This window comes from Corvus hawaiiensis, chromosome 3 (assembly GCF_020740725.1).
Source record: "Corvus hawaiiensis isolate bCorHaw1 chromosome 3, bCorHaw1.pri.cur, whole genome shotgun sequence".
Classification (NCBI taxonomy): Eukaryota; Metazoa; Chordata; class Aves; order Passeriformes; family Corvidae; genus Corvus; species Corvus hawaiiensis.
In genome coordinates, this window is record NC_063215.1 from 47,979,496 (window position 1) to 47,991,211 (window position 11,716).

The 11,716-nt window shown below is 40.9% G+C and overlaps 1 protein-coding gene across 1 annotated transcript; it reads left to right on the forward strand.

Moving 5' to 3' along the window:
- The first annotated feature begins 220 nt into the window (after positions 1–220).
- Positions 221–11,609, forward strand: RPF2 (ribosome production factor 2 homolog). Its single transcript, XM_048298434.1, has 10 exons — positions 221–326; positions 1,467–1,599; positions 2,397–2,434; positions 3,035–3,074; positions 4,903–4,984; positions 5,073–5,149; positions 5,471–5,570; positions 9,716–9,818; positions 10,764–10,908; positions 11,217–11,609. Exons 1-10 carry the CDS (start codon positions 304–306, stop codon positions 11,394–11,396), a joined length of 921 nt encoding a protein of 306 aa, XP_048154391.1. The 5' UTR covers positions 221–303; the 3' UTR covers positions 11,397–11,609.
- Positions 11,610–11,716: the final 107 nt, after the last annotated feature.

The following is an 11,716-nucleotide window of genomic DNA, read 5'->3' on the forward strand; positions in this document are numbered from 1 at the left end:
CCCTCGGGTCCTGTCACTGGTCATCACAGAGAAGAGATCCGTGTCTGCCCCTCCTCTTCTCCTCACGAGGATATTGCAGACTGCAGTGAGGTCTCCCCTCAGTCTCCTCTGCTCCAGGCTGAACAGACCAAGTGCCCTCAGCCGCTCCCCGTACAGATTCCCCTCCAGACCCTTCGCCACGTGGGACGGGTGTGCGGAGCCGGCAGAGCGCCGCGCGCATGCGCCGTGCCCCCGCCCCGCTCTCCCGGCGGATGTGACGCCGCACGGCGGCTCCCGCACATCCTGCCGCACGTGAGGGCAGCGATGGATGCGCTGGACCGGGTCGTGTGAGTGAACCGGGGGGACCCCCGCACTGGGAAACGGGAGCGGGCGGCGGCCCGCGTGGGGCTGCGGTGGGGGGAGCCAGCAGAGAGAAAAGCCTTATGGAAAACGCGCTGGACAGAGGAAACCGAGCGCTGCCGTCTTTTTAGTGGTGGCCAAACAGCCTTTACTCAATTGGTAGCTTAAAAGAACCGCGGTGACAAGCTGGTGTTGAATTTGTTTGTTTCCGTACACCTGAGAGAATTCTTTTCATCTCTGAAGTTTCAGTGATGCCCATCACATGCACATCTGCATGGGGAGCAATTGCCATGAACTGAAACAGAAGAAGTCCCACCTCAACCTGAGGAAGAACTTCTTTACATGGAGGGTGGCAGGGCACTGGTACAGGCTGCCCAGGGAGACCGTGGAGTCTCCCTCACTGGAGACAATCTAAACTCACCTGGACACGTTCCTGTGTCACCTGCTCCAGGTGACCCTGCCTTGGCAGGGGGATTGGGCTCGGTGATCTCCAGAGGTCTCTTCCAACCGTGACAATTCTGTTGGGGGGGAGCGGGTGTGGTTGTTTGTTTTAAAGAAGAAATTAAAATTAATGCTTTATTCAGAAGGTAATCTAGTGGAGAAGTGTGATTCTTAAGCCATGTAGCCACCGATGTGTATAAGGTGTGTGCCCCTGTGAAGGCTGGGGTATTTCACCTGGATAGTGCCCAGTGCTGCTTGCTGGTTCCTGATAACAGATGTGCCATACTTGTGCTTTTATTTTGGGTGCCATTGATGGTCTTTGAGTAACTTTGTTTTCTTCTCAAAAGTAAGTTTCTGGCTTGTGGAGGGAGCTGGTGTGAGGCGAAGCCTTCAGCCTGTCAGTAGGCTGGGAATTCTAGTGTAGCTTGAGCTCTAAATTAGCAGAAACTGAAAAGCACAAGACTGTAAAATCACCTTTGTTAATTTGGGGGGACAGAGAGGAAGAGGAGTGGCAGTAAAACACATTCACCTGAGGCATTGGTTGTAATTCTGCAGGTTGGGATTAAGTCATTGAAATAAATTACTTGAACACTGTTTGTTCCAATTCTTGTTTGGTTTCACTGTTTCCTGCAGTGTCAGGTTTTGTTACGTATATTAAGTTTTTAACTATTAATTTATTGTTACAGAAAGCCTAAAACTAAGAGAGCAAAAAGATTTCTTGAGAAGAGAGAACCCAAGCTAAATGAAAATACAAAAAATGCTATGCTCATAAAAGGAGGAAATGCAAACTTAACAGTGACCGAAGTGCTTAAAGACATTGTAAGTTGTTGGACATAGCATGCAACCTTCCTCTCTCTTTCTTACAGTTTGCTGTCTCTGCTGCACTATCTGTATTTTCATACTCTCCCTGTACCTCAAATCTCAGACTGACCAGTACTCCAAAGGTGTCATTACCTACTTCTTAATGGAGATTATTTTCTTCCAGTTTCTTCTTTGCCAGAAGTTTTGAGCTTCCTCTCTTTATTTTTTCCACAATTGTCCAGTATGTAAGGTGAAGTGTTGCTAAGTCCATTTGAAAACAAGAGGATTAGGTACAGAACTGGGACTGTATCACACAGCTAAGTCATATCCCAGAATCCTGTTAACTGACTGTATTGATAGGGAGGCTTCAGCCTCTCCTAAAAAGTTAAACTACCAATCATGTCTCCTAACTCCATAGCTTAAAATATTATAGCTGTTCCTACACTCCTTTTTCTCTTTGCTTTGTTGTTTTCCTATTACTTTATGCCTCTTATGATCAAATTGTTGTTCTCTCCCTGTTTTTCCTTATGCCCCTTAGAAGCAGAGGGATTGCATTACATGGCTTTGATTTCAGCTATTTCTCAGTTATTTTGTTATTTCTTAGTTTCTACAAATAATTCCTTGTGCAATTAATTTGGAAACAAGATTGTCGCCTGCTGGAAGGGTATTACTGTGAGCAGGCCTTTTGAGGTACCTTCTTCTAGCCTGATCTGCACAGTTACTGTTTCATGTGATCCTGTAAACTATTGGGTTATAGAAACAACAGTGCTGTGCATGTTTTAGAGATGACATGTGTTAAACTTTGTGTTTTGCAGTATGCTGTGAAGAAGCCTTTTGCTGTACTGTATAAAAGGTAAGTGGTCTCACTTTGACATCTTTGACTCTTCTGACAGACAGACAGCTTTTGGTAATTTCAGAGCATGAATAGAGATGCTGGCTACCATGGGGGCTTGAACAATGACCAGGGTGCAGAAGATGACTGATTGATTATAATTTCCAATAGGCTGGAAACAAGCTATGTGTGATCAGCATCAGTGCTGAGCCCTGTTCTGTGGCAGGTGGTACAGAGCAGGCTTCAGGTCTAAGTCTTGCTCAAAATGGGAACCCAGTGTCTGTATGAATGTAGTGCAGAGACAGTTGTAATAGCTAAATTTAACACTGAATGAACAGGCAAAGGCAGTTGTTCATGGTGTGTCACCAGTACTGGTGTTCTGGAAGTCAGGCCCCAGGAGACAGGAAATATGGAGGAAAGTACTTAAAATGGCAATGGTGACACTAAGGCATTCCTGGCAGTATTAATATGCCTTGTGGTTTGAACTCAAACTGAGCTTCTACTGCTGGAGTTTCTGGTAGAATGCAGAACTTTTTATTATCAGAGAACTAATTAGAAGTGGCTATCTTGGGCCTGTTTTGGTTTTTTTTATTTTAACTTGTTTTTTTCCCCTCCTCTCAGGAAAAATATTACCAGGCCTTTTGAGGACCAAACATCATTGGTAAGTATAAACAGTGTTTTCTCTTATGACAATTTTGAGCAGGCTAGCCTTGTGTGCCAAAAGATGAACCATCAGGGAAGAAGAATAGCCTGTCTGATCAGAGCTTTGGCTGGAACTCAGGGATAAAAAGAGAGTATATTGCCCTTGGAAGTGCCAGGCTACTCAGAAGGACCACAAAGATATTGTGAGGGTATGCAGGGAGAAAATTAGAAGGGCCTGAGCCCAACTAGAATTTAATCTGGTTACTTCCATAAAAGACAATACAAAATGTTCTAACAATTACATCACCAACAAAATGAGGGCTAAGGAGAATCTCCATCCTTGACTGAATGCGGAGGGAAACACAGGGACAAAGGATGAGGAAAAGGCTGAGGTACTTAATGCCTTCTTTGCCTCAGTCTGCAATAGCAACACCAGTTGCTCTCTGGGTACCCAGACCCCTGAGGTGGAAAAGAGGGACAGGGAGCAGAATGAAGCCTCCATAATCCAAGAAGAAATGGTTGGTGACCTGCTACACCACTTAGACACACATGTCTATGGGGCTGCATGGGATCCATCAAGGGTGCTTAGGGACCGAGTGGAAAAGCTCACCAAGCCCCTTTCAGTCATTTAGCAGTCCTGGTTAACTGGCTAGAGGCATTTTTTAAAAGGGCAGTTTTGCAATGTATGTGTTGTTGCAGTACATGCAGGGCAGATTTGAGGCATTTGAGTTTTTTGCATCTTTTTAATAAAATACACAGCTATTGGAGAGTATACAGATATCAACACACAGTGATTAACAGCTGTGTGAGCACATGGTTCAAGGGGAGTCCCCTCTGGCCTGTTTTTGGCCTGTCTAGAGTCAGCATTTCTCAGCGATCTGGTGGCAGAACTTGGTGCTGAGCTGTGTGATTTGTACGTGCAATTAACCCAGCCTCCAGGTGTCTCTGACCTCCCAGAGGGGCAGAGCTGCAATGTCCTCTCTGAGCTGCTGCTGTTGCAGGGGTGGGAGGTGAAGTATCCTTCTGTGCTTCACAGCTGCCAAGTTCATACTTGGTACAAGGTACGTACTTGTGGGAAGCACTGGATAAGTTGTGTGTGTGTGTATATCACTGAACCACTGTTGATACACAAGATGAGGAGCTGCCCTGGGAGGCAGAAGTGCATAAAAGGACTTTAGAGCTGGACATCTTTAGAAAGAACTGCTGTCATGTTGACTCTGGATACAATAGGTTCTCTAATCTATTCCTCCTGGAGAAAAGATCTCTGTGATAGTCACCACTGGCTTGGTTTTAAGTAGCATCTTAGTCTTAAATAATAAATTGACATGAAGTTGCTGTGTAGTGGGACTCCTGTGCCAAGTGCAGATGTTGTTAGACTTGCTGTTGAGGGAATTAACTGGTTGTTCAGAAGCTGTCAGGCAAAGCTAATATGCTGCATGAAGCTTATTTGGGAAACTACAATGAGGCATTACAGCAGCAGCCAGCTTGCAAATACTTACTTGTCAGGCAAGGAGAAGTGGTTGGAAGTATCTTGTGTAAAAGCAAATAATGAGGAATTATAAAAAAGAGTGTTATAGATAAAATGGCAAGAAAAAATTGCCTGACTTGACTTTTAAGATGCAATAGGAAATAAAAAAAGAAATTATTTGAGTCTTGAATCCAGCTGTCAGTTTTAGCGTTAAGTGCTGAAAAACACCCATGACATGCTCAAAACTCTTCTGGTAAGTGCAGTTGCTCTTCTCATTAAGCAGCTCCTAAACTCATGTGTTTGTGCCATATACCTTTGCAGAATATTTTAAATCCTGTGAACTGAAACTCATAAGTTTTATTCTTTTCCTCAATTGCAGGAATTCTTTTCCAAGAAATCAGATTGTTCTCTGTTTCTCTTTGGCTCTCATAACAAGAAGCGACCTAACAACCTGATAATAGGTAATAACTCTCACTTGGGTTTTTATTGGGATGATGGGGTGTTCAGTGAATATTTAAGTAGCTGGTTTTTCTTTTTTTGCTCTCACAGGTCGCATGTTTGACTACCACGTGCTAGACATGATTGAGCTGGGCGTTGAGAAGTTTGTTTCCCTAAAAGATATTAAGGTAAGGAATTGCTAATTCAGTATTTCAGCGACACCTAGTGGTGGATTTTTTGGTTGCAATTTTTTATGTGCCCTGAAGTGAATCCAGTTGTTTTTTAAAAAAGTGTTTCATGCAGTATATGAGGATGGTAGTTTCTGTTCTCCAGAATGTTAATTTTATGCTCTGCTTTTTAATTTAATTTCGTTGGTCTATTCTGTCCCTATTGATCACAGGTCACAGAAGTTTTTCATTCAGTGTTGAATGGCTGGCCACCTATCAAATCAAAAATATGTTCCCTAACACTGTCTGAATTTTTGTTATTTTAAAATTCTTATTCCACAGAACAGTAAATGTCCTGAAGGGACAAAACCTATGTTGATATTTGCTGGTGATGTGTTTGACGTGAATGAAGAATACAGAAGACTGAAGAGCCTTCTTATTGGTCAGTATTTTGATGATTTGGGCAGTAGGATTGCATAGATCTGTAGTAATATGATCTTTTGGGAAAAGCTAGTTTGTCAATAAATGTTTGCTTGTGTTCAGCACAGAAAGAAAACAAGAATTAGCACTTGTAGGTTTCATGTCACATTAAATTAAAGTTAACTAATCATGAGGACTATTAAAGGGAGGAAAAAAAACTGTCCTAAAAGACTCTGAAGATGAAACTTCATGTTCACTAGAATTCATTACTTTGATTGTGGGAAAACTGTCATTTTCCGAAAAGTCTTGGCCTTATAATTGTAGTGGCTCATCACTTTTCTAACCAAATAATGTTTTAAAGTATCTAAATTAAAATCAGTGGACTAAGTTCAGAAAGTGGGATATTTTTGCTTACAGAAAAGTCAAATCAGTATAATTCAGCTTCTGTTTTTGTAATGAAAGCTTTTTCTGTTGGAAATTCCACCAATTCTAACAAGTGTGCCATTGCTTAGGATACTTAGAAAGAACAGGTGCAGTAAAAATCAGCTGTAGATAATAGTTGTGCCCTAACTTTAAGGCAGGCTTGGAGCTTAGGAAACAAACTGGCATGAAATTTTTTACTATCCTAAGGTTGGAGGCTCTGGAAGATAAAGCACATTGTAGCTTTTTCAGACACAGAAGTCTGAATACTGTGTCTCTTGACACTTAAGAATTGCATCTTGCTTGGTAGAATTAGATATAGAAAGTAGGGTGGTGTGTTTTTTCTTTTTAATAGTTGTCGTAAAAGTAGATTACTCCCTTTTTTTCTTTTTTTTTTTTTCCTAAACTAGTGAAATACTGAACCTGGCCCAATAAGAACAGTCTTGTTCTTTTGGTTCCATTCTTGGTTTTCTAGGTTTCTAGGCAAACGGGTAAATGACTGCTCTTTAGAAACAGACCCTAAAAATGAGAATTGTTTTCCTTAGTATTATTCCTTAAAGCAAGATGTTTCATCTGGAATGAGACTGAAAGGGAGCAGGAGAGGAGTAAATTTTCATCCTCTCAGTGCAGCTGACTGATTCTTGGGGATGGATGAAAGGGTGGTAACAGAGTTTATACATCTTTGAGGATGATTGAATACGAAGATAAGTGAGTTTTACTGCTGCATGTTTGTGTCACTGTCAATGAGTATTTACGCTGCAGGAAGCAGATGCCTTTTCTGGGGTGTATCTTGTTCAGGCATGTGCACAGTGATGGGAATCCAGATGTGCTTTGCACTCCATGGTCAAACAGCTGAAATGGGAGACAGGCGTAGTAAGATAGTTGCCAAATAACTGAATAGTCCTTCCTATTTCTCTTGATGTTTGTCTGTCCTTTCTCCTCTCCTATTTATTAGCCATTAATGACTTGGCAGTCGAATGTACTCCACACCCAGTCTTCCTTCTTGAACATATGCCAAGTACTCCAGGTCTTAATTGTTCTGCCGACTTCTGTGAAATACCTAGATGCAAAACAATAGACAAAGAAAAAGGTTAAGGAGAATAAAAGCTTGAAGGTATCACTAACCAATTAAAATATTTTGGGTATTAATCTGACCTGCTTCAAAACTGCACTTAACTGATAAGGAAGAAGTGATTTGTTCCATTTCTGCAAAAGGTGGTACCTTTAAGCTGCTACTCTTGCTAAGAAAGATAGGAGAATGTCTTTATAACAACAGCTGCAAATATTTTGTTGCTGTACCAGTGTTGTTGGGATCCCAGAGGGAATATTAGATAGCTGACAGCTTCTTGTTGCCAAAGTAGTGTGATGCCAGTGATGCCGAGGAACAACCAAGCTTTCATTGTCTTTTGTGATATCAAAAGGGCTTATGCATGTTTGTACAATCATCTTACAGCAGTTTCTTTGTAAAACTAAGAGCAAAGGTGAATTATTGTCTTCATGGTAACCAAATGCTATAGTCTGGTTAAACTGTGAAGTGAAAGGATGCTGTTTAGGAGGAATAAATGACAGATGCATTTTCTTTGGAGACCTGAAAGACAAAGACATCCCATTTTTTCTCTTTTGGTTTTCATTGCCCTCTGATGTGGCAGTGTAGGAGTTCATTGATGATGTAAGTCTTGGAATGCAGTTAATGAAATGCTAATAACATTTAATGCCTGTATCTATAAGATGTTTCAATGCTTACAACACTGCCTGCTTGTTATTAGTTCAGTTACTGAACATCTATTTTAGCCTAAAAATGGCCAGGCACTATAGGGCTTGCTTATACACTTTCTAAAACGTTGGTTTGCAGGACATCTCTGCAATTTTAGATTGGCTGTCACCTTGGTCTTCAAACAGCCTTCCTCACACAGACTGCTTTTGAGTGTTTGAAAAGATTTGAGGGCTTTTTCTGGTCAGGAAAAGGGGATGGCTGGGAAATGTCTGGGATACAGTTTGAACTGCACTCATCTAACCGTAGCTGCATAGATTACAGCGTTACCAGCTTTTGGTTACGAATTGATACAGAAAGACTTACATTCCACCATCAATTAGCAATTTAATCTGGAAATAGAAAGGTCCTGAAAAGCTCTCTGTAGGAAAGAGTAAATTAGACGTTCTGGAAACATGTTTGAGGACAAGGGGGAGAGAGAACTAGGGATGGAAAGAAAGGAGAAAGCAAGTCTCTAGTCCAACCAAAGCAAGAGTTGTAAATTAAGACTATGTTAAAAAAATTTCAACTCTGGGTATACTGAAGTGTAAGGTTTCTGCAGCTGTTCAGTGTTGCCAGGAAACAAATTCCTGACCACCTGCGTTTATTGGAAGAGATCATCCTGTGGGTAAAAAGATGTATGATGCCACAGGAAAATATGAAAGGGAAGTGTTGCCAATAAAACCACTATGAATGTAAGCTTGTGTACCTGCAGAGAGCTAATTGAAGGGAAAAATATGCCACAGGCAAACAAAATGTTATATTTGCAACTTTTCCGCTAACTGCAAGTTAGACTCGAAAGGAGAAGAGAGTGTTTAATTGACCAAGGAAGTTTCCTGGGCTGACTCCAGCTGGTATTTGCCAGCAAAACTGTGTTTTGGGTGTTACTCCAGTGCTGATTCTCTTGCAAAAAGGTAGCGAAGGAAAAGACAAGTAGCCAAGGGATCTGAAAACACGACAGAGCGGGAAAGAGTGATGTGTTTTGCATCTGTTAACAGTTCTCCTATATTTCAGCATTGCCCTGTCATGTTTATTAGCACACCTTGTTCTCTTGGTCAAGGTCACATTCTTTCTCCACCCTCTGCGTGTGTTGGACAGATTGCTGTGCTCATTGCAGGCTCTCTGATTGCACAGTATATTTTCATAGCCTGATATAAGAACCTTGCGAGAGGCAGCTCATTTTGTATTTAACCTGTATTTCAGTGTTCTCTTTGCAAACTGAGCAAGTATCTTATTTTCACAGATGTGTTGCTTATTAATAGAGAAAACATTAGACATAATGACAAATATTGCTTTACCTAGAGGACAGAGGTGCCTTGTTGTGAGGGAGATATGAAAGAAATGATATATCGAAACTTTTTCCCAGAGAGAGAAATGTAGATAAGAGTAGACAAGGTGCAGTTTTGATCTGCTGTGTACTGGTTTTGATCCCTCTTTCTAGTCTTCCAAATCTGGCTATGATTAAGATTTAAGTATCAGGTTTGAATTATGTCTTTAAACAGATACCTGAGCAAATGGCTTCTCTGTACTGATCTGTGTTTAGCTGAGCATTGGCTGGTCTAAACACCAAATAAGATAATTTTTTTCCCCTGATTTTAGAGATGAATATTTAAAAGCATAGACAATGCAATTATTCCAATTAGCTTAATAATGTTAAGTTACTGCTCTGAAGGTGTATTTGCTCTTTTTCATGCACTTACAGATAGGAAGTGTATATATATAGGTAGCTTGTATATTGCCACCAAATTATCTCTGGAAAGTCACTGTGTTCTTGTCAGGATTTCCACACACATTTGGATTCATCAGTGCATGCTAACACGTGCAATATTAAATTTCTGTCCTGTGTTTTGGCCAGGCTGCAGTTTTAAGTAGTGGCTATTTTGTGAGATTCGTATATCAAAATGGGCCCACATCACATCACCAGTTTGTTATAGGCATCTGTTGGTTTTATTTTCAGCCAAAAAACCTGGCATTTATTCATTGTAATACTCTCTCAGATTTCTTCAGAGGTCCCACTGTGCCCAATATTCGTCTGGCTGGTTTAGAGTATGTTCTGCATTTCACAGCTGTAGATGGGAAAATTTACATGAGAAGCTACAAGTGAGTATGTGTTTTATCTATTTGTTTGGGTTTTGGTACACTCGTCAACTTCAATCTGTAATTGTGAAATTGCACTGGCTTGAGCTGCATTTAGAACATGCAATGTGTAGAGGTGCTCCAGCATAACTTGTACAGCAGGAGAACACTTGAGCCCTAAGTCTGCTGCCTCCTTCCTTGTTGAGCTCCTCCTGGCTCAGGATTGCTCTTCCATATGGCTAGATTAGTAAGGTGGTGTGAATTAACTTAGTGAATTCTGGGTACCGTCATAGACTTCATGGACTTAGTCTGTTCTCAGGCTGATTTCTAGGACTCTCCTCACTTAGGTGTTTGTCAGGGAATAACAGGGGGTAGGCTGCAGACGCACAAGGAAAACCAGGAAAAGGCAGGATAAGGCAATCTTTCTTGTTGCATTGGTGTTTACCCTTACAGTTCACTCCCTGACTTAGGAGGCTGTGAACATTCGTAGCACACATAGTGTTCCATGTGATTTTGATTTCTCTTAATACAAAATCATTTAAATCAGCCTCACTCTTAAAAACAAAAAACCAAAATGCTTTCTCAGATAGTGCTCTGGTTATTTTGCTGTAAATTAAAGTGAGTATTTTTCATGCCTAATAATACCCAGAGTGCTATTTTGAATTTGAGAAGTGATATGGCTTTCAGGGTACTGAGGCTGAGTTTTAAAAGTGATACTGATTATACTGGTCTCATTTTAAAAAAATAATAAAGTACTTTTGCCAGGTCATATTTTGGATGTGTTCAAATTGTAATGGGACTGATTTATTATAAATTGTTATTGATAGATGCCTTTCCCAGTAATAGAGTTAGTGATAGCAGTTGATTTAATAGTATTTTGAGCTGCAGGATTAAACCTATCCTTAAGGAAGATGGATACATCTTTAGCACAGGGGACAATGTTGATTTTGGTTGGTTTTCTCCTCCTAGAGTGCTTCTGAAGAAATCTGGCTGTAAAATACCCAGAATTGAACTGGAAGAGATGGGACCTTCATTAGATCTGGTTATGAGGAGGACACATTTAGCTTCAGATGACCTTTATAAGCTGTCTTTGAAACAGCCGAAAGGCCTGAAGGTATGTAGCTTGGAAAGGGCATTGCTTTCAGATCTATCTGTGAAGAGGAGCAAAGACTGAAGTGTTACTTGTTGTATATTTGACCAGAGCTTACTTTCATCGAGGCCAACTGACATTCCTGGGGCCACAGCACTTCTGTGGTGGTCAGCTGGCATCCAGACTCTCCCCTGGAAGCACATAAAACACCCAGCACAAATCTTAGTCTCTAAACTCCAGCCAGTGTATGAGGCCTTGCTTTTGGGTGCTTGATTCTCACCAGAGCTCCTGGGACTGTACTCAGAAATACTGACATTGTTCTTTCCTTGCAGCCTAAGAAGAAAAAGAATATCTCCCACGATGTGTTTGGTACAACTTATGGTCGAATCCACATGCAGAAGCAAGATCTTAGTAAACTGCAGACACGGAAAATGAAAGGCTTAAAAAAGAGGCCAGCAGAGAAGTCAGCTGAAGATGGTGGGCCTACTCCCAAAAAGTCAAAGTCAGCTTGATAGTCTGGGACAGCTTTGAAAACTCTTTGTACTTTCAAATTTAGAATATATGTTGTAACATAAATTGTCAGACATAAAAGATTGAACTGCTGTTAGCTTTAGTTTTGTAACAAAAATCTTTTTAATCATTTGTCATTTTAAAGGGAACATTGGGGTATTGAGCTTTAACATGGAACTTGGTTATTTAAAATAAAATATATGCTATAACCAATACTCCAAAGCTGAGTATTTGTTTCTTGGTATAAGCAATATAGGGGAGTCAAATAGGTGACTCATTTCCTGGACAGTTTCAGAGAGTGGATTGGAAGAGACTTTGTCTG